We start from the raw sequence: 26751 nt of genomic DNA, 5'->3' as shown, positions 1-26751 counted from the left end.
AGAGTTGTCAAATTACGTCTAGAAAATGATTGTCTTGACAGAGATGGGCTTCAAGGATTCGTTGATGTGCGGAAGATGGGCGTGGTGGTAGTTCGAAGAGGGGGTTTGAGCTCTAACGGAGCTCTAGGAATATCGACGCGTTTGCAGGAGCTTGCCTAGAGCAGGCGAGGCAACGGACTGGGAAGCTCCAGTGGGAAGGCTGAGTGGATGCCTTGGATTGGTCCTCAGTAACAGAATATTATCCTGAGGCATTAAATGAGTGGACGCATGGCTTACATAATGCCATTCTTGGAATGCTCTTCGGTACGTATTTCGACTGACAAGGATACAGCGGGGCACCCCTGCTCAGAGCGGGAACGACAACGCATCTCGCTGCCAAAAAATTGGCAGGGCGGTATTCAGAGCGCAAAAAAAAATATTGAGGTTCGACCATTCCCGTTACTCTCTTTTCAGTGTCGACCACCACGCGCTGCACCCAATCGGACTGCTGTGCTAAGGCTATAGCATTCCAATTCGATAGGCCTAGTACACGTGGATAGCATTGAAGCGGCCCAATTCTTGCATATTTTTTCTTCACTTTGTCAGGCCAGACACGCAGACAACAAATTCCGATCTAGTACCCCCCTCCCTCCCTTCCTTCGTACCCGAAAAAAGATTTGAAAGGGGCCAGAAAAAAAAAAGAGGGTGTGCCCGCTGCTGCCCATCATGTCCGCAAATATTCCCGCCTGGAAGCGATTGGGCCTCAAGCTCAAGCAGCCCGCATCCGGCTCAGAGACTGGCGGCCCTGCCACCACCGAGGGATCGAGGCCCAACGGTCAGCGATACCACAACGACCGGGACGCCAACGGCCCCGTCAACGCGGCGAGCGCCGCCGCTGCCAAAAGGAAACGTCCCGAGAACACATCAACTCCCCCTGCGTTCAGCTCCCCCCTCAAAAGGACCCGCACCGACGGCCATGCTGCCACCCCCCCGACCCTGAGGAAGCAGAAGTCCGTCACCTTTGCCGACGACACAAAGAATCCCGCCGCCGCCGAGCCGACAAAGACCGGCGACGCCGCCAGCGCTAAGAAGAAGAGCAAAAAGGCTGCCAAGCCTGCAACTCAGCAGCAGCAGGCCGACATCAGGCCCTCCCTCGACTACCTGAGAAACTGGAAGTCATCCCGCGAGACGTGGAAGTTCAACAAGAACTACCAGACCATTCTCATGAAGCGAGTCTTCCAGCCCGACTCGATCCCGTCGAGCGACATCAATACCTTCTACGACTACATCCAAGACTTGAAGGGCTTCACAAGGACACGGTTGAGGGAGACGGCGGCGGAGGTCAAGCAGGAGGACGCCGCCAAGGGCAAGGCCGGCTTCCCTGAAGGCACTCCAGACATGGACACGAAGCAATCCGAGTACGAGAAGGTGCTTGCCGGCCTGATGCAGCTCGGCTCTGGAGGCAGCGGCAAGAGGAAGCGCTTCGATGAGAGCGGCTTCGTGTCGCAGTCCACCGACGTCGCCATCACGCAGCGGGTGATCAAGCGCATGCGCGCCGAGACGATTCTGGAGGAGCTGTCGGAGAGCGAGGACAGCGATGCCATGACCATTGATACGGAGGAGACCCCCTCCACCTCGCAGGCGGCCGCCCAGGAAGAGACCGTCGACAAGAGAGTGAAGCTCAATGACGGAACGAAGCAGAATGCTCCTCGTCGCCGCAAGCAGCGCACGGCAAACATGGACGACACCAGCTCGGACGAGTCCTCTGACTCCGACTCCGACTCGAGCAGCGACAGCGACGATTCGGATGACTCCGACAACGAGTCCGAGATTCAGCGCCAGGCTGCCCAGCGGGACGCCGAGACCTCGAGCAGCTCCTCATCATCATCCGAGGAGGAGGACTCAGACGATAGCAGCGACGACGACTCTTCGGAAGAAGAAGGTAACACGAAGAAGTCCGCTGGCAAGAAGAGGTAAAAAAGGGAAGAGAGTAATGCGGTATACGCGAATGAACATTGTACAACCCTCTCCGTTTCATTCGCAAAGCCGAAACCCAAATAGAGGGAAAATATTTTTTGTATTTTGTTGGGGCAGACTGCTGCTATCAATGGATATACCCACGAAGCTACCTTAGGAAGCATATAACCTGGTGAACCCGGCCTCTGGCGGCTGCAGCCAGTTCCTCTTATCATACGTTGTGCCCTCGCCCTCGATGACGTGAAATGTGTAAATGATGCGCCCCTTCTGGCTGAGGTTCTTCTCGCTCTTGTGCAGCAGGTTACCGTGGATAAGCACCAGGTCGCCGGCCTTGACCTCGCCGGGCACATACGCATCCTCGCCCTCCTTCCCAATCTCAGCTGCCCTGTGCGCCCCGTACTCATCGCCAGGGGGAAACCTCGGGCCGTCGTTAGCCACCATCTCCGTACCAGCATCGCCGGCTTTGCGCACTAAACGGTTCGATACGGGCGCCCAGCGGTGCGAACCAGGCAGGAAGCTCAAGCACCCGTTCTCCAGCGTCGCATCCTCGAGGGCGTACCAGAACCCGACAGCCGACGGCGGATCCGTGTACAGAAAGGTAGAATCCTGATGGGGCGGGACGGCGCCGCCAATCTCGGGCTGCTTGCAAATTACCATGCTCTGCAGGCACCGTGGGTCCCGGAACCCTAAGCTGCGGGCCACGGCCGCGGGCTTGCCCTTGTTGGGGCCGCCGGCGTCGGGCGTAGAAGCGGGATCTGAAACGGCAGCGAAGGGCGGCGAGAGGGCGTGCAGGTAATGGCCGATCTTGTTGATGGCGCGGGCCTTTGGTTTGACGAGGTTCCCCGCGTCGTCAAAGGCGTCCTCCTCGAAGAAGAAGCGAATCTTGTCGCCTGACGTGAGGAAGTAGTCGTCGCCGACGTGGTCGGCCTTCTCTCCAGTGGAGAAGCGCGTCATAGGGTGGTCGGCCAGGGAGAAGTTGTCGAGCATGGAGTGGGTCTCGGAGAGGAGACCCGAGACGGTCTCCGGGGAGAGAGCGCCGGGGATGATGAGGTAGCCGTCGCGGTGGAAGGAGGCAAGCTGTTCGGGTGTGAGACCCTCATCTTGCGCGGAGACTGTCATGGTGGACGATGAGTCAACGAAATTTTGGCCAGCTGGAGTGTGCTGAGGGTGTGAGTGATTTTGAGAGTTCAAATCGATCTAAAAGGAAGCCTGAGGTTCAGATGCAAACTAATGAGACCAAGTTTGCTTGTTGGACAGAGATGGGCTCATATAATCTACTTGGGCAATGCCGCAGCGTTGGAGGTTTAACGAACGATATGTGAATGCGGGGACGGCGGCCGGCCCCGCACTTGCCCCCAAGCGCTTATCTTTTATCACATCAGTGTCGCCACTGCATGTCTTGTGATACGGCCAAAGGAGACGGCGTTGTTTGGAGGCTGTTGAACTCACTGCTAGTATATTGAGTACCTTAATTAGTTGGCGCATAAACCAGATGCAAACCATACATCGCTCCATTCCGACCGCTTGCAGCATTCAAAAAATAAGGGCTCCGTGCGAAGAAGATATGCAAAACAAAAGCAAAACGCCTATCCCTGTATCCATGTATGCGTACAACATAAGACCATGAAGCGGAGCTAGCCTCTAATGTTCTTCGGCCAAGTCATAGATAGTCCTCAAGGCAACGGATCGTTGAGGAACTCATAGCCCTCCTCTGGCGGTAGGATAAACGAAGAAATGGCGAGCCCGAAGGCGCAAAGGACCGAGAGCGATGCGCTTACGGTGCACAGGATCCAAGAGGTATCGAGACCCCATCCTGGGACGCGGAACTGCTCGTCGTGATCGTAGAGATACGCCTGCAGGCACATTCAGTCTCACGCTCGTTTCTGTATGAAGTTTGTATAAACATACCACAATGCCCATGAGTGTGAACTCAACAACCGCAACAACAAGCAGAAGCCCGCTGAGAACCTTCCAGCCCGTCTCGCGCTTGTACTTGCCTCCGCTCATAATGATGAGGAAGGTGACGAGAGAAGCGAGATGCATAATCGTAGAAAAGGAAGCCAGGAAGCCGACGGATCGCCACATGGAACAGAAATATCTCTCGCCATCCTTACTACAAAGCTCTTCGGTTGGAAACTCTTGACACTGTGGATCGTATAGGTTGGAGCAAGCCTTGTGCAGGCCGATGTGTTTTGAGAACTCGTTTCCATCGGTCGCAGTAACGGAGTAGGTAACCCAATGGGGTAGTGTGATGGACGCAATTATCATCGCCGTGGCTATTAAATAAACCGTCAGCATTAAGGATTGCATGGCTTTCATTTATTCATCATGGCAGGTCCAGCTGCTATCGTCGTCTTGCTCCAAGCTTCAGAAGCAACAATGACGATGCACGGTGGATACCCCGTCTCCCTCCCGTCCTGTCTATCGGGGTGACATGGAGAGACAGGTGCTTACCGGCGACAAAAGCCACGAGGGCGGCGCTGTAGACGGAGACCCGTGTCATATTCGCAGCTGATGACAAGAAAAAGGAAAGCGGACGGTTGGTGTTGGAGTTCAAACTGAGTTGCCTTCGTTTCCTCCTTTCTGCCTGGAAAGAATGGATGAGACAAGAGAGAATGAGAATTGGCTGGTACCTTGAAAAAGAAGGCAATTCGATGGGAAACATCCAAGTTTGGGGGGTGCCTATCAGTAGCTGGTGGTGGGCAGACTGGCGGCAGTTATGACGCTACCTGCTTCCCTGAACCGGTAAGCTGTCCAGTGGGTGGCCGTGGCTCAATTACGCGTGTGCGCAGGTGGGTTTGGTAACATGCTTCAGGGAAGAGGTGACCGGGGTAAGGTACACCCGTTTTTTGCGTGGCAGATGAAGTGTGGCTTCTCCGAAAGTGAGGTACACTACGGCCCGGGGTGGCTGCTGCCTTGAAATGGGTGGCGGTAGGCTGCCTTTGGTAGCTACGCTTCACAGCTGCAGTTGCAGGTGCATTGCATGGACCAGGACACATGCCACCTGCCTGATCAACCAACGCAGTTGCCCATCTACCATTCCGTTGATCATCCACTGACCACTTAACGGCCATTCTCCACACTTGCCTCAGACAGCTGCCTGCTTAAACCATAAAGCAAGCTGACTCAACATTAGGGCCATCCCATTTGTCCTTCACCTTGACCTTCACCATTCGCTATTGCACGGACCATACTCCGAGATGCTCTCCCTGTATTCATCCCGTCACAGCTGTCTCCCATTCAAGCTATTCATCGAATCCAGATACCGTTCCCAAAAAGCCCGGCCCTCCGCGTCAAATTCAGGAATGGGAACAAATAATATCCACGATCGGCAAAGTAGTCAGAAGAAAGAAGACAAATCGGAATAAGGCTGGCAGCAGCAACGTGGCCGTTATTCTACTGCCTAGCCGTGCTAACCGCTATCATATACACCATAACCAAATCGTGCGGGGAGCCAACAAGACGCTTATCAGCATCGATTGCAGGAACAAAGTCTCCACCCCAGTTCGATGGATGTTTAGCTAGTGCCCTCGCATCCCACAAACGCGTTTCCGCTCCGGTATGCGCGATCTGGCCAGCCAGAATTACTTTTATCGCTGATAATGAATTTTTCAGCTTCAGACTTGCGTACAGTCAACCTCTCCCAGTAACTCAAGTCCCACATACTTGCTTCGTCTTCTGCTATAGTCTTTACTACGCTACCAGGTGTGGCAGTCATACAGCTAGTAGTATGAGTCTTGGCAAACTGCGGCTAATTGCCGCACAAGCACCCTCGCCAAATCGCCGATCTCCAGGCGTTCGCCCTATTGTGCATGTGTTAGATTGCTTACCGCCTGTGTGAACACAACTCGTCTTCTTCGGGAACTCGACAAAGGGCCCTCCAGCCTCATGGTTTCGGTACGTATGAGTAGCTTGAGCTGCCCGCTGCCGTGCTCGCCTCTCCTTGTTTGCAAGCCGGGTCCGCCGCTGGTCTCACATCAGCGACTCTATATTCTTTCGGCCGCAAGGTGTATTCATTTCGTTAGCCCGGGACAGGATTCCGAAGTGTCCATTTCGCGGACTAGCATGGGCAGTGAGGCTCCAAACCGTGAGCATAACCAGGCCGGAGATACATGTTGACCAGAATCGAGGCTACAAAGCAAATGAATGAATTGAAACAACAGGAGGTAGTGATGACATTCTCTTCACCATATCTTCATCTCCAGATCAAGCGCATCCTCCTTTCGAAGAAAAAGATTTATGGCCAAGAGCTTGGGCCATCAGCATATATGGTTCTTAGAGATGTAACTGCAAAACAGTGGTCGCTCTCAAGAAAACCCCAGCGATCCTTATCCTCACTATTTACGCAATTGGCATGCATGAAAATGCGACAGCTCCTGTCCACCAAGACGTGTTGCCCATGACTCTTCTGATTGGCTTAGACGTACCTCCTTGGCAATTTCCTACGAAGAAATGAGAGGCGTGAATCTGATTGGCCTTTGGGCAACAGATGCTGATCCGAAAAGTGTTCTCAAAGATGCCGCGACTCATGAGGGTTGAAGTCACATTGATAACAGGTCAAGGACTTCGATGGCTGAATGAATACAAAATACGAAGTGCTGCCAACTACTCCGTACATTTGAAGCGGATCTCTTGTAGGGGGATCGGGCCTTTTCGTCTTGTCAAAAGCCTGTGGCAGGGTACCATGGACCCTCGGCGATCTGCCCACGCATGAAATTTCAACCGAAATCTCCGCTAGAAATCCGATCCGATCCTGACAATACCTTCGGTTGCGTACGGGATCATGAGTACTGGGCGCTTGTCCTGTTTTTAGCGGTCAACGGACTTTCCCCCATTGGAGTGCGTGCTGGGGTATTCAAAGGCTGCGATTTTGGCATCTGCCAAACGCACGCATCATCGCCCGGGTTTGGCCGCATCGATATGCTCAAAAAGATATCGATGGATCATAGACTCTGTGAACCCCACCTTGGCCAACAGGGTCGGGGTTGCTTGTGATACCGACCGACCTCCAATCTGCTGGGAAGAAAGAGTGACAGCTTACTGCTGTCTACGCCATATCGGGCCCGTATCTTTGTTCGGACTTGGCTCATTACACTCTGGCCCCTGACTGACTCGACTTGGTTGGGCGCCCACGACTGGTGAAAGCGCCATCTACGCCCACAAAGCGCAAAGGCTTGTTTCGTTCAATGCTCTCAAAACTGTCCGTCCCGAATCTGATTACCAACCGTCCCTCCATTGGGCCCCAGTCAAGGCGCCCTATTCGATCACGCCAGAGGCAGGGCATGCAGAGCAATCCCTCCAACGCGCGACATGCCGCACCAAAGATGGGTATATCGGCCACTCATTCTACCCGGATCGGGACGGCTTATCCACTACGCTTGAAGCTAAGTCAAGGGTAGCCCCGAATGGAGGGACCAGCAATTAAGGTGAGTTTGGTAAGGGCGGTCGCTTCCAGCGCAGGGTCCTCTGGAACTCTACAAAACTTACGTATTCGACCTTTTTTTTTTCCCTCTCTTTAACTAGACCGGCGCGCGCGCTTCGGTCAAATCTTCCTTCGACCCCTGGCCGTGAGCTTTCTCAACGTCATGGAGTTTTGGTACAGCCGTATTGTTCATTTTGGCTGCTCCCCGCGACTCAATTTCCAGTAAACTGGACTCTGCTATTTCTGGTTCTGCAGCCTCTCAGCTGGCAGCCCTTGAGCGACATATTTTAAGGGTCGAGGTGCATAACGAATCTGAACACCGCGGTGGCACTTGGACTCTGCTCAGTTGATAACGATAACGACTTTGACGATTTTGTTTCTTGAACGGTAGATTTTGCAACCGCTCAGCCATTGCGCTCGCCAGTTGCGTCTCCAATATCATAATCATGGGAGACCACCGTCATATGCCGGTGCAGACCAGCGCTGTATATGTTCTTGGCGCACCACATTGCGACTCAATGCCGCCCCCATCGCCTCCCTCGCCACCCGTATCACCACCGGAAGAAGAGTTCTATGGAGAGTTGGAAGAACTCAGCTTAGGATCTCCCGACGATATTCCCGAGAAGGACGAGAGTTGTGCAAAAGTGCAAGACAGGTTGCACGCAGCAACGCATGTCCTCAAGACAGAGGCCGCAGCACTACGCTCAGTCGCGGCATTATATGAGACAGATCCAGTCGCCCGGGATGGCTTCAACCGTACAGTCGCGGCAATCACGCGCCACAAGGGCGAGAAGGGCAAGCTCATTATTACGGGTGTTGGCAAGTCCGGACACATCGCCAACAAGCTGGTGGCGACTTTCAACAGCCTCTCCATCACCTCAGTCTTTTTGAACCCCATTGATGCTTTGCACGGCGACTTGGGTATCATCCAACGACATGATATCCTCATGTTCATCACGTTTTCTGGCAAGACGTCAGAGCTTTTCGGTCTCTTGCCTCACCTCGACAAACCTTCTTCATTAATCATTCTCACGGGTCACACACGGCCAGACACGTGCGAGCTCATCAAGTTACGGCCAGATACCATTCTTCTGCCCGCTCCGGTCCATGAGAGCGAGACCGCATCGTTTGGGGTTTCAGCGCCGACGACGTCGACGACGGTTGCTCTGGCGGTTGGCGATGCCCTCGCCATCGCCGCGGCACAGGAACTCCATTCCAGCGTCTCGCAGGTGTTCTCTAAGAACCATCCCGGAGGTGCCATTGGCGCCTCTTTCAGGAAACCACAGACGATCTTGGATCTGGCGGTACCCTGGACCGATATACCCGACTCGGGCGCCCTATGTACGGGAAGCGTCGGGGCGGACCTCTTCCGGGCAGCGTATGACTCGGCCTCGGGCTGGGTTCGCGTTGGCGATAACGTGGCGTCCCCGAGCCGGATCAGGAAACTGGCCACGGAGGACTTCACGCGGAGTCTGCGGGAGATTTCCGGGCTAATGGTGCCGCGAGCTGAGATGTTGTCCATCTCTGCAGGCACAACAATACGGCGAGCGGTTGAATTCGTGAAGAGCATGCAGGAGGCAGCAGATGACGATGAGTACATTTGCGACTCTGATTCTATCGTGGCTGTTCTCGATCAGGGCGACATGGTAGGCGTTTTGGAGGTCGGGAAGCTCCTCGAGTGGCGGGATTAAAAACTTCTTTTTCATGGTCTGGCAAACTTACCAGCTGTTGCAACTAGGAAACGGAGAGGGGGGGGGGAGAAAAAAAAGAAATTGTCAACCTGGACGCTGCGTGCTGTATTGAAAGGCAACGCCAGGGATGAGGTACATTATGGTATGCATGGGATATATATATATGGCCTTTGAGCCAGCTTGACGGAATGTCTATAGAATTGGGAGATCAGGTTGAAGGACCAAGCTCAGAGTCCGATGAAATGAATTTGGCGGCCGCACGTGGCCGGGCTGTCACAACTCCACTACTCTTCTTTTTATTGCCCCCCCTCTCTGCCCAAAGAGCGTGTGTGAATCGTCATGTATGTTGTGAGGCTGGTTTAGCACGGACTTTTGGTGCCCAAGCTCTCCATGACAGCCCTGTTTACCTGTTGAGTGGTGTGATGTCGATTATTAGGCTTCTTCCCAAGCAGTATCCTTCACCAGTGAAAGCGTGACATTCATAGATTCAGCTGCGATGATCGTGTTGTGACGCGGCAAACATGGCCGATTCCTACCTTTGATCTTGATCTCCAAAGTTTTTTTTTTCGTTCCCACTGTCGGGCCACCTCAGCTTCGGGCTCATCTCCGAGACCTTGGTGCCTGGATTCGTCAGTCACCGAGCTGGGTAAGGCTGAAATAGGAGAAGCAAATGGGGTTGTCGAAGAACGAAGATGTGGGCCTTGTTTTTTAATCTCCAAGTTGTTTTTCTTTTGTCAGTCGTCTCTTGTTGATAACCCACCCCATTGCCCCCCTCCCCCCCCCATCTTGGGACGTGAGGGGGATGCCCAAAGGTATCCATATCACAGTGTGCACAGTTTGCTTTCAGCCGGATGAAGCCAAAGATCAAGGTCAGGATGTGGAATTGTCGAGAAGGTCTGGACATGAGGGGGAGAAGGTGGACTTGCAGGGGACGGGATGTGTGAACGTCATCGGAACCCCCGGTGGAGGGGGTTCCATGCCCGATTTTTGCGCCCGGGGTGTTCGGGAAACGGAACGAAACGTTTGGGAACTCGCGTCCCGGTGACTTGGCTCGCTTGGCGCCCTCGTGTTTCTCTATGCTTGCTAGTGCATGAGACGAACCGCAGGTCCTTGTTGAGTCGGGTGGGATTCTCTACAAGTCTTTCATACTCACTGCCTGAAGCAAGGAGAAGATTGTGTTGATTTACGGATTGTCGGCGATGCTAGACGTGGCTGCGGCGGTGGGAGTTAATAGTTCAGTTAGCCATCACGGCACCAAACTGACTTCTTCCACAGCAACGTCAATTAACTAGAGACGTTGTCTGGGTGGTTGCTATGGCAGGAATGCAGCCCCTCGCAGAAACAGGACGAACTATACAGCGCCCCAAAAGGGATGGCTTCGTTTTACGGATACTGTGTGCTAAAGGCTTAACAAGTTTTACTCTCTCCTGTGCGCTAGGCCTTGGCCGTTGGTTGGCCTGAGGACTTTTTGGTGCGCCACGGCACTACTGCTAGTAGACGTTTTCTCTCGTTTCTTCTTGCGAGTTCAGAGGTTGCTTCTCTCCTCTTCAGGCTGAGACATGGCTTACAAGGAGGCTTATTTCGGCCGCGGAGACGAGAGAACAAGAAACAAACGCACAGCTCCGATACCCCGGCTCGGTATGCTTCTGTACGGATAGAGGGCTTATCATCATGGACATTGCCCGTGGGGCCACGCATCCAGGGCTCTGGAATTGTCACGAAGGAATGCGGGAAGACGTACGGATGTGCGTAATCACCACGCGAGAAACTTAGTCGGTTTGGCGTCCGCTACAATCCCGGGCCACGCCGAAGGCGTCATGGAATGTTTGTGGGAATGAAGTATGCCCCGTTAGGCGTATTCATCTTTCTTTGTATGTATCCGCCGTCTTCGAAATTCCACACGACGATCTATCGTGATTTGAAGCTTAAAAAGGGAGGTGGAACTGGGTTCTCTTAATATTCTTGCTTCTATTTTGGTTGTGGGGAGACGTCAGCTTTCGAGTTGAGGACTTGGCGCTGCAGTGGAGATCAGCCCAGAAGCCCAGAAGCTCGCAACCGGTTGCTCCAGATTGATTGGGGGGCCGTTCGGAAACACTACGAAATCATGACATTGGAAGCTGTTGCGGAGTGCGTGATTGGCTGGCGATGTGGCTCGCTTCTTCGACTTCGATCAATTGTTTCGAACGATCCCATTGGGGCAGCGCCTTTTTTGCACCTGGGGCGCGTCACCCAGTGAGGCTCAGTTCGGGATGATGTGCATATCCCTGCCCCATGCCTTGCAGCTTGCGGCAGAGAGGAACGCCAGCCCGCAGTGGTTTTGGAGGCGAGAATTGAGTTGATTGCGGTCGTTGGCTCCGTCGACAGAACGGCGAGTTTCACAACTGCAACTGATATTGCCGCAATCAGAAGAAGGGAGATGCCTGTTTTTATCTAGGCCTTTTCAGCTTGGCAGGGAACTGAGCGCATCAGGCACAGGTACAAAGTACTCGGAGCGGTCTCGTCGAATACAGCGGAGATGTCGGGTCTGCCAGCTCAGGACACCAACCTCCAATCTCCAACAACAACCACCTTTGACTGCAGAATCATCTGATTTTGGAATGCTCAACAAAGCAAGAGGTGGCAGGCCTGACCGCTCAACGGCTGTGGCCTCTTGTTTCGTCCTGAGGCCCGGTTCGGCGTTGGAATATTATCCCGTTTGCTCTTCTAAACACTGTATCTGTCGTCTACAACCTCGAGGGTGCGAGTCACGTCGACGAACCGCGACCCGACACGTCCAGTGACAGGTAAAGTAGCCTGAAAGTGGCACAGTTGCGATACCACATAGAACTCCCTGTTCCCGGGGGGCCTAGACGGTGGAGTCTGGCGAGGGCGGGATCGCGACATGGCCTCACTTCGTAAGCGAGCGAGATTGTTTCCGCAGGCAAGGTGACAGGCAAGCAAAAAAAGGGTTTCGGGAGGGTTGTTTTGAGAACCCCTGTAGATTGCAACTATCAGCGGATGAACCCCTGTACGAGGTCACGGTAAATCAACCTCATTGTGTATGAGTGTGTTTTTTCTTTACTTCTTTTCATCTGCAGCAGAATGATGTCTTTAGACCCGCTCTACAAGAAATAGAACCCTTGGTCGTTAATTGGGCAGTTAGACTCGGACGACCTCAAGTGGGAGAGGAGCAGGGCCGGGGGCTAACGGGAGGTAAGAAAAAAAAAAAAGGTAAAAAAGAAAGAAAAAAGAGGTCCAATCCACCAGCCTCTCTGATTTTTGGTCTCGATGATTGATACTCCATTCACCACCGCACCTGCCTCTGCAAAATTTGGACATTCAACCATTCAATGTGGCCGCATTCAATCTGTCAGCGGTTCCACTTCCGTCACAACAGCCAAGTTTGGTTTTTTAGCCGTCTCAGGACTTTATCAAAGTGCCCGGTTTGTGCCATTTGTTTGGTGCCTGGAAAATGATGGAAATGACAGCGGGTGTCTCTTTCCCAGCCCGACCAGCCACAACATATTCCCCAATTGAGGCCGTTGGTGGATACCAAAGTGGAGAATGATCGCCCCTCATTCGTCCAGCCACCACACGCGCGGCCTGGGGACCGCCCCTGCACTCACACAGTGCGGGCTCGCCTTAGCCCTTGGCGCCTTCTGCTTTAGCGCACCCAGCCCTGTCAGGGAAGCTGTGAGGCAGGGCGCAAAACTTAGACCTTGGGGGGGTGCCTGTCGTCTTGTCGTCCATTGCAACTGAGCTAGGGTAGAAGGACAGGAAGGAGGAAGGGGGGAGAGGCTACCTGCTGGTTGCACTCTTAGTTAGCTACCAATACTCCGACACAACCTGGACACCACCCAGGTTCAGGGCGCCATTTAGTGGGATATCGCTGGTAGACCCCAGGTACCAAGCTCTTGCCTGCTCAGGTACCACTAACCCACCCCCCACTTCCACCCCAATGGCTAGACTTACTTGCATTGCCTTGCCCGCCAGCCAAAAAACAATCATCTTTCATCATCTGCATCCCATCCCACTTGCGCTGCGCTTCTTCTTGTTCTGGCAGTGTGAGAGTGTTTGTGCCTGTGTGGTACCTCTGTGTGTGTCTGTCTCGTTTCTTTTCCACTCAACTCACCTTCATTCTCTATCTTCCTCTTTCTCTCTCTCACACACACACGAACCCACGCAGCTTTCACATACCACTACCCCTCCTCTCCTACATTATATCGCTGCCGTTTTCCATTCATTCCACGGCGAAAGCGTAGAACTCGACTGCCGGATCCGTTCCTTCTCCCTCGCCATCACCAACATCGTCTTCGTTTTTTACTCAGTTGCTCATCTGTCTGTGTCTCAGCCGTCAATCTTATGTCGGAACCTCAACTGTTGTTTTGATACCCGTCTCTCACAAGCCTCGCGACCAATGTAGACGAGCTCGCAATCCATCAGCGCTTTTCTTATCTATATCTCCAAGCCTGTTTTCGCGCGGCTTGTCAGCAGCCTCACTTTTTCACGTTTATTTCCTTTGCATTGTCGACAATTACAGCTGAATTGACTACTCGAACCGAAACTCAAATCACAGATACAGCAACCTTTGAGAATGGCAGCGGCCAAAACGAAAACTCATCCCCTCAATGGGATGCACACAGCCGGCATCTTTGCCGACCCCAGCGTCGACGGACCTTTGATTGGTACTCTGGTCGCCATTGTCGACCGCGCAAAAAACTTGCCCAATCGCAAGACAATTGGAAAGCAAGACCCTTATTGCGCTGCGCGCCTCGGAAAGGAAGCAAAGAAGACGACGACAGATATTCGAGGAGGACAAACACCCAAATGGTACCCCCCCCCCCCCCCAGATATCTCACCTCGCCACCCAGCACCATCAACTAACTCTCAACCTTTAGGGACCAGGAGCTCCGCTTCGCCGTTCATGATTCCCCAGACTATTATCAGCTTAAAGTCTCTGTATTCCACGATGACAAGAAGACAGACCTCATTGGAGAGACCTGGATTGACTTGAGAGACATCATCGTCCCTGGCGGAGGTCAGAATGACCTGTGGCGTAACTTGACCTTCAAGGGCAAATACGCTGGCGAGGTGCGCATGGAAATTACCTACTACGACAGCAGACCGAAGCCTGAGAAGCCGGTAGCGAAGCCCAAGCCCGTCGAGGCCGAACCGGTCGAGTCCCATGTATCGCATGGAACGATTCCCCGAAAACAAATTAAGAGGCGACCGCTGCCCTCCGATCCTTTCACTGGCGAAGCCCCGGCAACACCATCTCAAGATCAAGCCCTCACCCCGCCTCGCGCCGCCGGTCCCCGCGGCCCTAAAGAGATGAGCTCATCTACGTCTCCAGCACCAGAGCAAAGTCTCTCAGGATCAAGACCCATGCCCACCAAGAAGCCGCACCCCGCGCTCATACCGACTCAATCGCCTTTGCAGGCCGTAGAGTACAACACCAACCCAGCTTCTGCACCTGTGACCGTCCCCGCCCCGCGCAGCAGTCAACAAGAGCTGTCCGCGCAGTCGTCTCCTGCCGCCCTGCCGCACCCTACCGAGGTGACGCCGCAACACACGCCTACGAGGCACGATCGTTACGAAAGCCCTATCGCGCAACAGGACGAGAGAGGTTATAGCCCGGGCTATTCTTCTCAAGATATCGTCGATCGAGCACATTACCGTCAAGGATCTGAGCCGCCGCCTCGCGATCCCTACTTCCTGGAAGACCAAAGACATGCGCCTGCCGTTGAGGATGAGCGACCGCCGCCTCCGCCTGCTCATCGGAGCCGGCACAACAGCGGAAACTCGCAAGATATGGTAGTGAGAGGTTCATACGATACCCCGCCGAAATCAGCGAACGCCATGAGACAGGATGTCCTCCGAAATGAGGCACACCGTATGTCTTTCTCTTCGGCTGCCTATCCTGGACGGCCACAGTACCGAGGTTTTGACTCGGCGCCTGCCATCACAAACGGGCTTCCGGCTCCTGATGATCACTACCACGATTCTGGGGCCCCCAGACACCACTCTTACGACGGGCATGTTGAGTACAGATCCATGCAACCAACAGTTGAGGACGTTCCGGAATCCCCCGCTCCTGCTGTCAATAAGCCACGGAGGACTTCACGTGTGCCTCAGTACGATGAACAAGCTTTCAACCAAGAGCAAAATCCGGCACCGCCGGCTCAATCCATGGAGGTTGCTCATCGGCAAACCGCACGATCATCTCAGTACCAGGATTCCGGATATGACCAGCCTTATGACCAGGTACCTACACCTGCGCCCCTGAACATTGGCGGCAGAGGTAGCGCGGGATCTCGCCAGCGAGGCAGCTCGCCACTTCCTGATTATAGAAGAGCTGATGAAACTGCGTCAGCTGGGCGTTACAGTACCTCGCCGCGACCAGAATACCAGCCTCGGGGTGATGAGCTGGTTTTTGCCGGCCGGGGTTCTGTGTCTCCAGGTCATTACAGCACCTCACCCCAGCCTGACTATCAGCAGGACTACCAGCAAGACTATCAGCAACAGCCAGCATATCAGCCGAGAGGCGATGAGCTGGTACTCGCTGGGAGAGGAAACGCTTCGCCTGCACATTACAACACTCCGCCGCAGCCTGCTTATCCTCGGGGTGACGAAATGGTCCGCCATCAGCAAGTGTCTCCCATGGCCATGCGGGATCCTAGAGATAATGAAATGCTTCGCCATCAACAAGTTTCCCCGATATCCACACGAGATTTAAGAGGCAACGAGATGGTTCGTCATCAGCAAGTCTCTCCCATCGCGACTCGAGACTTCGCCCCGAGCCCGTCAGACCATCACTCCCGCAGTCAAAATCAATACGCTTCGCAGCGATCTGAGCTTTCGGGAAGTGAGAGTCAAGCACCCGGAGCGCCCGCTATTCCCGCGTCTTTGGTGCCAGGAGTTGACCCTACCCTTGCTCAGGAGGTTTCCGACCGCATCTACGATGACCGACGTCAACAACGGCGCTACACCGGCCAGAGTGCCACGACCCCAACTCGCGGAAGACAAGGCAGTGAGCCTGTGAGTTACAGCGACCAGACGTATATCCCCCCGAACCATGACCATCGATCATCCATGGCATATGGTGGCCCTGGTGCCCAGATGAACAGGGGCCGCGGTGCCTCGCCCCAACCCCCGCCTCAACACATGAGAGGAAGAGGTGTATCGCCTCAGCCTTACGCTCACGACATGAGAGGCCGAGGTGTTTCGCCTCAGCCCTACGCTCATGATGTGCGTAGAGGAGTTTCTCACAGTCCTCATCCACAACATAGGGCACGCGGTCTTTCGCCCCAACCTCCGCCGCAACACACGAGACGTGGAATCTCTCCTAGCTCGCAAGCTCACCACACCATCAAGCGCAAGTCTGTTAGCCCGGCACCGCCTCCATCCGACCAACGCAGATTGTCTGGCGTCCCATTCGGTCCGGATTCCTACGATGCGCTCAACCCAACGGTGTCGACCACCAATAGTGATATTTCCAGGCCCGATCCGGATGAGAAGATCATCACCCACGATGGTCGCGAAATCGACCCTTCAGATCATCTTCCAATGGACACTTGGGCGCCGGAGCCTGAGCAAAAGGGCCCCAAGACGCCAGTTACAGCATCCGTCCGGTCAAGAGCGTCTCCAGCTAGCGCCCAGCCTACGCCGACAAGCGGTCGTCGGCAGCTCCGTATCGCTGGCAGGCCGCAGTCTCAAGTCTCGCCTGTTACTTACAGCTCAGATCCGTATGGGAGTACCTCGCCAGCGGCGGCTGCAGGTGGTCGCAACCGTCTGCAGAAAAGGACGCAACACGCTTCTGTTCTCCCCTCCACATCACCAGCGGGTTCCAGCCCATTGGCGCCAATTTCCTCGCACAACTACCAGGACAACATCAATGACTTCACACCGCCGCGTCTGCCGCGTGCAAGCACCTGGGACTACCCCAGCGAGAATCATGCGCCGCAGTACGGCAGCTCCCCCGGTGGGATGCACAATGCACCCCCGATCCCGGCCAAGATCCCGTTGCCCATTATGAGCGGAGCGATGCCGGCGTCTCACGGTGGCGGCAATAACAGCGAGTGGGCTCTTATGCAAGAGATGAGTCGTATTGACATTGGCGCTGGACGTTCCAGGCGTCATCGACATTACTAGCGGCAGGCTTATGAATAACGGTGCAAGTTTAATGACGAGCTTGTTGATGTAATTGTACTACAAAATGAACACGGCGTTCTGCGTTTTCAGGATTGGAATAATTCTTGTTAAATGGATGAAGGAATACGGCTTGGACTAGGGTGGGATGACAGCGGGGTTGTTTTGGTAATGCTGTAGAAAGCCGGAATTCATCTTTTATCTTCATTTTTCACTGTGTCATTTTTATCCCATTGCAAACCTCTTGAGTGAGAGAGGAAGTGAGCCAATGACAGCAACCAAAGACAAAAGGTAAGATGGGAATTTCACGGCTTTCGCCCACTCAAACGCCGTATTTCAGCTCTATGGATGCTCATCTCGAGATGTAGTGCGGCGCCTGCTTGGTTATGTTCGTTGGACAAATGCAAATGACCCAGGTTGACGCCAAGTAGAAACAGTTCATGACGATACTTGGTGCCACTGCGTAAGACAGAAGTCCCTGAATCTCGACTACAAGGTAAATGAACTCGGTAGTATATCCCTCATTCTCATGTGTTCCAGCATGAAAATGTGGCCAAAGTGAAATGCCGCGCACATCTTTTCGAGACCTAAGCACACAAATGACCATGGCGCATCGTATCCGCATGGATTAAGATAGCGTTGAACCCTTAGAATCTTGGTGGTGATAACCAATACGAAGTTATGAAAAGACAGAGAAAACATACTGCAGTCGACGCATATCAACAGTTCACGGCTCCTTTGCTAATGAAACGGAATGAGGAAGAGTCATATGTTCACTCCTTCTCCACGAGTAATTGATGCCTCAGACTGTTCCTGCTAGTTGACTTTCATTGCAGCTTCCTCTTTCTTTCCAGCCAACTATCTCTCAGACTCAACAACAACAACCGCTACTATTCACTTAACTCTGCACCGATACTATCCACAGCTCAGGCATCCCGCCTCGTTCGTTCAATCCTAAAGTCAGACACGATCTTATAACTTTTCCTAATCTATACCTCATTTTCGGGTATAACGATAGCAACTTCCCCGATTGTTATTCGCTTTAACGGAAGGCGCCGTGCCGTTTATTTTCTCTTCGGCAAACCCTTCCTCAACCATCACCACCAAGAATTTGATTACACATCAACATCATCATTACTTCAATTCTAAAGTCAGCACCATCTCTTTTATATTCTTACACCCGAAACCTCTTTTTGGGGCCAATTATCATACAAGCAGCTCATTGCTCGGCGCAGCCTTTGCAGTTTGCCTACTTCGTTTTAATCACAAAAAGCGCCGTTTCTCCAGTGAGAGAAGGGGAAAGACGAAAGATACGGGAAGATACCACTCACACCCGTAGTTTCTAGACAAGCACATACCCAGAATTACATATCGGTTTGTCATCAAATCAAGAGAGCCAGAACAGAAAGAGGGGGGAAAAACACACTGAAAATCCCACAGAAACCACTGGCTGTCAAAATTGACGACTTTGAAAGGTTTTGGCAAATCACCAAAGCCGATTCTGGTACCAAATTTCCAACAAAATGCGACAATACCGTGGTAGAAGCCAGACCCCAATGCCTGTCGACCCTGAACTGCAGGATCTAGATTTTCTGGAGATGCTCCAAGAGGAATTCCCAACAAGCCCCGGCGAGATGAATCCAAGCACAGACGTAGTGGGAGAGGATTATGGAGAGGAAGAGGAACATGGAGAGTGGGAGAGCGAAAATGAGGGTGATGATGAAGATGATGATGAAGGTGGAGATGTGGGCGAGTGGGATCAAAGTGAACTGGAAGAGGAAGAGACTCAAGCCGAACAGGCTGAAAGCAGCTCAGTAGACCAGTTGATGGTCGACGTTTCACCGCGATACGATACCTTTAGCGAGCCATTTACTCGATCTGCACAGGAGGATGGTCGGAACCAAAACACACCCACGTCTGGCAACCCGAAGACAAGATCTATGGCATCTTGGTTCAGTCCGCAGGAGACCGAAGCCTCGCAGCCTCCACACACATTTGGACGATTCTCAAGTTGGACCGACTACGTAACCTTGCCTGTCTCCCAGATGCTAACCAAGGAAAACAACAAGCGGTTGAAGTTGCTAAAAGACTTCAACGCGGACCTAGCTGAAATCGAAATTGGAGCATGTGGAATGATTAAATGGACTAGCATTCGAACGATTCTTTGGGACCTGCCCACCCTTCGATGCCCTCTCCGATCAGATCATCATCTGGAGCACAGAAGCGACGCCTTGTGCCAGCCTTTGACAGGGCTGAGACTGATTATCTAACAATCGACGAGATATGCGTCATTCACCAATTCATTGACCTTCATATCGACACGGGCGTCACACGAGTTCCCCGAGAACCGGCAGGCATCCGTGCCTATGTCGAGTCACCAAAGACACACAGCGAGTGGATCAGATTTGCTACCAAGGTCTGGCAGACTTGCGAGTACAGTTTTAATACTTTGGACCGACTGATAAGACGTTTTGAGCGTCAAGAGGCGATGCCAATGGGTGCCAGGCTACTAGTTCTGAATGATGAACTTCTCAGACCCTTGGCCTCTTTGCTGGGACTGTCTACCGATGATGGAATGGATAGTACAGCCACAAGAATCATGAACAAAGACCCGATACTACGATCTGAAATCAGTTTAATCACGCTGATGATGAAAGACGAAGAAGAACTGAACGAGCACGATTATGCTATTTTGGCGAACAGAACATCTCGGATCCTTCGTGGGCCGAGATTCAAGTTTTTAGCCGACTGGATCATGGTGATGAAAGTCACTGGCGTCCCGAATTATCCAAAGCCATATTCTCGCATCTTTTACCGTGTACCTGAGTTGGGAAAACCGCGCATTCGAGACCCTCGAATTAACTGATGACACACGACCATCTAGGCTGATGCCGGACCACAAGATGCTGCCGTTACAGGTAGTCTGACAATTACGGATGAGAGTAGCGCAAAAGCAGACTCCAGGGTACTGTTTATTGGATGGGGTGTAGTAGCGAGAGGCCTGGGACGCATTTATCTACCGAGCAAGAGAACAGGCTCATGGTCACAACAGACTTGGGCAAGGTCTGAAGCAACGTTCTGGGAGCCAAATGAGCTCTTGTAGGGGCCATCTATTCATGGATTTTTGGAACGTTGTATTTACATTCAAGTTGGCTTCAAATGGAAGCGGAGCATGGTGGTAATTTGCTTCTTGGTCTTTCAGTTCTGGCCGACTTTAGCAGACGGGGAGGGACTGGCTTTGACGATAGGTTGCCTGAGGTAAACTTCCTGCAGCTTGGCTTAATAGTCAACTTGGAGGTTTTGGGGGAGATACGCTCATATTCCATTTATAGTTTGGTTTTGATATTTCCCAGAACAAGCAATACACGTCTCTTGTTTTTACCTTTTGTCTACAGTAACCCCCCCCCTCATTTCTTTGATGACCAGTTGTTTACAGATTCAAGAACAACCATCACCCGACGGAAAATGTCAGTCAACAGTGCTCACCCCCAAGAAAGGTGTCGTCACATGGCACTTCATGGACCGCCACGCAGTATGGTACAGTCACTTCATCACCTCAGACAAAACACTTCGGCAGGGATCTTAAAAGGAGGAATGATAGCTTGAGACAGAGAGACCCGGAGGGTATTCTAAACAACCCGAAACCCGCCTCTTCTGTAAAGTAAAGGCCATTCTATATCACAATTATTTGTGTTCTCTTTTTTTTGTTTCCTCCAATCCGCCCCAACGCCATCGCAATGCATTAGTGACCAGGAAGAAAGAATCGAAGAAAGAATTCGACAGTTTGACGTCCTTCTTCAACGAAACAGACCAGATTCATCCCATCCATCCATCCATCCATCTTATCCTCTCCCCCGAACCTCGCCCCCTTTTTTTTTCTGTCTTCCATACTCTTTCTACAAACATACATTCTCAACCAGACTGGTTCGTCCAACATTCATCTCCACCGAGGAAATTGGTGGGAAAAGTCGGGGAGGGGAGAAAAGAAGCAAAGCAGACTCAGACAGATCCCATCATCAAACTCTCAACCATACCGCCCGTCTCGCACGCCAACTGCGCCTTCTCAACCTCGTTACCGACTCTCCTCCTCAGCATCCTGAAGCCCTCAAAGAGCTCGGCGCTGGCGCCGGCGTACTCCGCGTACAGCTCCACCAACAACAAGCCGACCTCGACACAGACGCTGACGTAGCGGGGGTCGATGATGTGGTTGCACGTCCACTTCAACACAGGCTGGACAGTCCTCTCGTTCCTGCCCTCCAGCGCATCGCGGACGGCAGACCTGTGCCTCAGCGCCAGCAACAGCGTCAGCACAGCCAGCGGCGAGTGCTCCTTGGCCTGCGGGTCAAGCACCTGGTCCAGGGCGCTGGCGTAGCGTCCGTGACGGAGCGCCTTCTGCCACGCGTTCTCCTTGGTGCGGGACACGCGGGCGTCCTGCGCGACGATGACCTCGGCTTGGCCCTCGCCCATGGCCTCGAGACGGCGGTGCGCCGCGGCCTTGCGCTTCTTGTTCTTGGTGCGGGCGTCGTGCTGGTCCAGGGTTCCGGCGATCAACGCCGCCATCTCGCGCTCGCGCTCCTTCTGGCGAGTGGCTTCGGGACCGGTGAGACGGGTGCGGACGGACAGGACGCCGGACTGCATTCCCACGACCAGGTGCCGGTCCGCGTGGTCGAGGGAGTCGGACGCCGACAGCACACGGAGGGAGAGAATTGGCGACGGGTACTTTGTGCTAGACACGACGTTCCACGCCGTCGTCTCGAACACCTTGACGTGACCGTCGAGACCACCGGACACCAGGCGGGTGCCGTTGGAGGCGAGGCTGAGGGATGTGACGGTCTTTTGGTGGTTCGCGATCTGGTGCACGGGACGGGCGGCGACCAGATCCAGCACGGAGATGTGCGGACCGGAGGCGGCGAGAAGGGTGGTGCCGGAGGACAAGGGCAGGACTGCCTCGACGGGGGCGGCGTGCTTGAAGGTCATGACGGCCGAGTTGTTGCCTATCCTGGGATCCCAGATCTTGACAGTCGAGTCGTAGGATCCGGAGACGAGCATGCTACCATTGCTTCCGGTCGCGGGGAAGAACTCGGCACAGCGAACATAGTCTTGGTGGCCCACAAAGGTGTGCGTAGGGTCGTTGGCCGTGAGGTCCCAGAGGCGGACCGTCTTGTCGTCGGACGCGGACAGCAGGGTCGTGAGCTGCACATCGGAGAAGCGCGTGGTCCAGACGGGCTGGCGGTGCGTCGTCCACGTTTTCAGGATACTCCTCGATTTGGTGTCGAACACCTGTATGCGTCCTGTGTCTTCGGCAGCCACTAGAACCCTGCCATCGCGGCGCAGAGAACCGGAACGCGCGACGTCGGCGAAGCGCGTGATGGTCTTTTCGAGCTTGCGGGTGCGCGAGGAGTAGAGCTGCACGCGGGTGCCGGTGGTCACGGCGAACAGACCGTCAGAGGAGGTCGACGAGATGTGCGTGATCGGATACGACGTCGGGGAGGGGATCTGCAGCTGGTTCTTGAACGACTTCCAGTATCGCTGCTCGGCCGTCACAGGGGACGGTCCCGAGGGCAGCTTCACCTGCGGGAGAGGTCCCACGGGGGCTGCCATTTTGGATGCTGATGAAGGATGCTCTCTTTTTCTTAGTTTTAATTGACCGGAAGGAGGAGTGCCCGGGTGCGGCTGCAAAGAGTCTTGGGAAAAGCGCAAAGTGAGGGTATCGTCGTTTGATGGACACTGGTAAATATTTTCTTTGGAGGTCGAGTGCTAGCAGGAAAAAAAAAAGATTCTCAATTGAGAATTTCTTGGGGCTAGTCCGATATAGGACTAGTGCATACCCCACGTTCGCGATAAGATAAGCCGCGGGGCCTGAAGCTTCATGTTGGAATTCGGAAACAGCTGAATTGGGAGTATTGAGCTCATAGAAACATTCAAAGACAGTTTTATGTCTTGTCTTGTTGGGATAGGAAAGATTCGTTATCTAAAAGTTCTAGAAACAAAAGATAAATGTGAAGCCGGTCCCCAAAAGGCCTGAAAATGTCTATCCATCTCATACTACCACCACATCACTGAGCCTCTGAGCTCTCCCAACTCAGCCTTACTTACCGCATATGAAGAAAGGCATACACCTCGCATCGAATTCGCGTTCCAAGTCTCTCAAGTCCAATATACAAACCTATACCTCCATTTGCACAAACCCAGTCTGAATGCCAAGAAACCAACCAACACCATGAGTCGGTTTCACCCCAAGAAACAACCTCCCTCGGCCCCCACGATCCTTGGCCGCCCAAACACCCAAGCCACTCTTGGCTAGAAGATACTTCTGCCAAATGATCAGCTGCTTTAACCATATACTTTCCCCCCTAACGACACGGCATCGGGCCTATACACGGAAAACACGCCCTTGAACACCGAGAAACCCATGTTCAATAATGGGGAAAAAAAGAAAAAGAAAATTACCCTACTTACTTACTACTTGCGCCCCAAAAAAACGCCCGCTGAGCCTGCAGACTTGAACGCTATACGGAGTATCCATCATCGAACCTTCCGCCCGCTCACCGCTTCAAAACGAAAAGAAACCAAGCTTTTGCTTGTCGTCGTCATGTGTCAGCAGACAGACGCACACACGCATGTCGTTTCTCGCCCGTCCCCTACGCCTTGAATCTAAGCCGGCCCACCTGCTTGTGAAGTTTCGTGCCTTTGGACGATGAGATCATTTTAACCCTGGTTCAACTAGCAGACGGAGAGGACTCCGTCTGATCTTGATGTATTTTCGGGCTGCGCATCAAACCATAAAATATTGTTCATCAAACTTTAAAGGTAGACAAACGGCCGTTTTGTTAAAAAAAAATAAAAAAATTTAAAAACCTGTCTTATTCCCTAGAGTAAAAAGTCTTGGCCTAAACTCACGAAGGGTCCGGACGGGCGTCTTGCGGCGCGCGTGCAAACGGTGCCACGTTACGGTAAGACAGTTGCATGTCACAGCTTTCAATGCCAAAACTGACGATGGTCACACGTGCATCACCGTCACATTGGTAAATGACGTCGCAACAACATCGAAAACATTCACAAATATGTAAAGCAAGTGACAGATGTTTGAACCTTCTTTAATTCTCATTGACCCATAATAACCTAGTGTGATCTATGCAACACGCTGATAAAAGCATATTCAAAACAACGCGTAGTCTTGAACGGGGTATACCATCCACTCTCTTATTAATCATCCCCTTTACTCGACGGTACCGTAAATAGTCTCCATCAAAATACCTGAAAGGAATAATTAGTACCATGCAGTGAAAAGTTCGTAGTAATGAGTAACTTACCAGTAATCCTGTAGGGGTCGGCATTTGAGGCGGGACGACGGTCCTCGAAGTAACCGTAGCCCTTGGCGGCGCACTCTCTGGGGATACGGATAGAGGCACCACGGTTGGCAACTCCGTAAGAGAACTGGTCGATGGCGCCGGTCTCGTGACGGCCAGTGAGACGCTTCTCGTTACCCTCGCCGTAGACGGCAATGTGCTCCTTGTGGCGACCCTCAAGCTTCTTGATGGCGGCCTCGATGTGCTTCATGCCACCCTCCTCACGCATCTCCCTGGTGGAGAAGTTGCTGTGGAGACCGGCACCGTTCCAGTCACCGGGGATCGGCTTGGGGTCAACGGAGACCTTGGCGCCGAACTCCTCAGCAATGCGGGCAAGGAGGAAACGAGCGAGCCAAAGGTGGTCACCCATCTCAATGCCGACGCAAGGGCCGACCTGGAACTCCCACTGGGCAGGCATGACCTCGGCGTTGGTACCAGAGATCTTGACACCAGCGTACAAGCAGGCCTTGTAGTGAGCATCGACGATGTCACGCTGGACAACCTTGCCAGTGCCGACACCGCAGTAGTAGGGGCCCTGGGGGGCGGGGAAACCGTTAGAAGGCCAGCCGAAGGGGCGGTTGCTGAGGTCGAGCAGAGTGTACTCCTGCTCGAGGCCGAACCAAGGCTCGTGGGCGGCGTGAGCCTCCATCAGCTTGGCGCACTCATGTCTGTAGTTGTACTTGTTGGGGGTGCCGTCGGCGTTCCAGCACTCGGCGAGGACGAGGATGTTGGGAGATCCACGGAAGGGGTCGGGGAAGACGGCAACGGGCTTCAGGTAGACGTCAGAGTTGTCACCGGGGGCCTGGCCGGTGGAGGAACCGTCGAAGTTCCACATAGGAAGATCCTCGGGTGTGTAGTCCTTCTCCTTGAGTGTCTAGAAGCGCGCATCGTTAGCATAAAGTTACGAATGTGGCGGTTATGATGCAAGCTATGAACGGTGAAGGCTCGGCGCATGGCCAACTTTGGCCAGTTGAGGCTGACATCATGTGGCACGCCCTGTCGTCGAACTGACGATATTCAGGCGGGGTTTCTCCAGAGGCCTATTTGGGGCTTTGGGTCCATGGGACCCAATGGCTAGTGGGGTGTATGCCCACCAAAACTCATCTCGCCGGCGGCGCGAAAGTCTTGCCCGGCGGCCAGTGGGTGTAAAGATGGCAATCTGACATTCCCAAGACCTGCAATACCCGAGTTGCGGCGTTGAACCCTGCAGCTGGAGGCAAGGCGAGGCCTTGAAGTCGATGAGCCATTCAGGTGGGGCGGGGTTCCTTGCAGAACCGAGTCGTGAGCACGAATCCCGTCAGCCAGCAGCAGCCAGTAACCGGCTGCAAGCAACCGGTAACCAGACAAAGCCGACTTGAACAGGTACGTACTTCGAACCGCCACCAAACCCAACAACCCACGGGGCAGGCGGTGTTTTGACCCCCGCCAAGCCCCAGTGCTTGCCGTTGCCGCAACTGCAGCATCAGCCCGACTATTTCTGGCCGGGGGAGAATTTTCGGAGACACCCCGAAGGGGGGAAGATCCCAAAAAAAAACACGGGGCCGCTTCCCCAGCTTTGTCGCGCCCGCCGCCGCAGATAGAGAAGAGGCATAAACCGGCCATGACTTGCAACGCGTCGCGAAGCCATTAGCTGAGAAATGCTTTTCCATTTCGAGAAGGATTCTCTAGCTGCAGCGGTGCGAGCGTTTGAAGCCGGATGCGGGCGCGCCAGCAAGGTCGAGCCAACACGAGACAAAAAGGAAATAACCGAAAAGGAAGAAAAGGATGAGAGGCGGCTCATCGGGGAAACATACCCTTGACTTGGAGCGGGTCTCACCATCAGCGTCAACCCAGATGTACTCAGCCATGATCTGGCCCTTCTGGTCGAGCTTCAGGTACTTGGCCAACTAGAGAGAGAGCAAGTCAGCATTCTTTCCTTTTTGTTCCCAAGTGTGTTTTTCCGTTTCAGGAAATTCGAGGTGTGATCAATGAGATCAGCTCGTGTTGGAGGGAGAGGGTTCCTCTTACAGTCTCAGGCTTTGACACAAAAGCTGCTTCTGTCGCCTGTTGGGAAAATACATGTTAGCATATGTGTTGCTTGCTCATGGCTCTTGTTTCTTGATCTTGGTCTTGTTGTTGTTGGAGAGGGGCAGACAAGATCTGGTCGCGATAGGAAGGTATGACGTGGGGGGGTCGGATTGCGGCTGCCAAGTTGAGAACTCACCAT

At 53.4% G+C, this 26751-nt stretch overlaps 8 protein-coding genes across 8 annotated transcripts; 4 read left to right on the top strand and 4 right to left on the bottom strand.

Annotated features, from left to right (window-relative positions):
• Positions 1-705: 705 nt before the first annotated feature.
• On the top strand, positions 706-1956 carry CTRU02_200554 (proteasome subunit alpha type 6; the record flags this gene model as incomplete). Its single annotated transcript, XM_036718563.1, has 1 exon — positions 706-1956. One exon carries the CDS (start codon positions 706-708, stop codon positions 1954-1956), a length of 1251 nt encoding a protein of 416 aa, XP_036589564.1.
• A 153-nt stretch (positions 1957-2109) lies between these two features.
• On the bottom strand, positions 2110-3075 carry CTRU02_200555 (phytanoyl-CoA dioxygenase; the record flags this gene model as incomplete). The annotated part of the gene is made up of 1 exon (XM_036718564.1): positions 2110-3075. The coding sequence occupies one exon, from the start codon at positions 3073-3075 to the stop codon at positions 2110-2112; it is 966 nt and encodes a 321-aa protein (XP_036589563.1).
• Positions 3076-3629: 554 nt separating this feature from the next.
• Positions 3630-4459, bottom strand: CTRU02_200553 (uncharacterized protein; the record flags this gene model as incomplete). Its single annotated transcript, XM_036718561.2, has 3 exons — positions 3630-3809; positions 3865-4232; positions 4411-4459. 3 exons carry the CDS (start codon positions 4457-4459, stop codon positions 3630-3632), a joined length of 597 nt encoding a protein of 198 aa, XP_036589562.2.
• Positions 4460-7824: 3365 nt separating this feature from the next.
• CTRU02_200552 (sis domain-containing protein) lies at positions 7825-9069 on the top strand (the record flags this gene model as incomplete). Its single annotated transcript, XM_036718562.1, has 1 exon — positions 7825-9069. The coding sequence occupies one exon, from the start codon at positions 7825-7827 to the stop codon at positions 9067-9069; it is 1245 nt and encodes a 414-aa protein (XP_036589561.1).
• A 4573-nt stretch (positions 9070-13642) lies between these two features.
• On the top strand, positions 13643-17199 carry CTRU02_200551 (C2 domain containing protein; the record flags this gene model as incomplete). The annotated part of the gene is made up of 2 exons (XM_036718560.1): positions 13643-13878; positions 13947-17199. The coding sequence occupies 2 exons, from the start codon at positions 13643-13645 to the stop codon at positions 17197-17199; spliced, it is 3489 nt and encodes a 1162-aa protein (XP_036589560.1).
• A 1520-nt stretch (positions 17200-18719) lies between these two features.
• CTRU02_200550 (uncharacterized protein) lies at positions 18720-19466 on the top strand (the record flags this gene model as incomplete). Its single annotated transcript, XM_036718559.1, has 1 exon — positions 18720-19466. The coding sequence occupies one exon, from the start codon at positions 18720-18722 to the stop codon at positions 19464-19466; it is 747 nt and encodes a 248-aa protein (XP_036589559.1).
• A 1729-nt stretch (positions 19467-21195) lies between these two features.
• CTRU02_200549 (small nucleolar ribonucleoprotein complex subunit) lies at positions 21196-22797 on the bottom strand (the record flags this gene model as incomplete). Its single annotated transcript, XM_036718558.1, has 1 exon — positions 21196-22797. The coding sequence occupies one exon, from the start codon at positions 22795-22797 to the stop codon at positions 21196-21198; it is 1602 nt and encodes a 533-aa protein (XP_036589558.1).
• Positions 22798-24415: 1618 nt separating this feature from the next.
• Positions 24416-26751, bottom strand: CTRU02_200548 (Glutamine synthetase; the record flags this gene model as incomplete). The annotated part of the gene is made up of 5 exons (XM_036718557.2): positions 24416-24453; positions 24510-25419; positions 26339-26431; positions 26553-26588; positions 26749-26751. The coding sequence occupies 5 exons, from the start codon at positions 26749-26751 to the stop codon at positions 24416-24418; spliced, it is 1080 nt and encodes a 359-aa protein (XP_036589557.2).

The sequence above is a fragment of the Colletotrichum truncatum genome (genome assembly GCF_014235925.2).
Source record: "Colletotrichum truncatum strain CMES1059 chromosome Unknown Contig_0001, whole genome shotgun sequence".
NCBI lineage: Eukaryota > Fungi > Ascomycota > Sordariomycetes > Glomerellales > Glomerellaceae > Colletotrichum > Colletotrichum truncatum.
The sequence above is the reverse complement of the archived record's forward strand: the minus strand, read 5'-3'. Positions and strand labels throughout refer to the sequence as shown.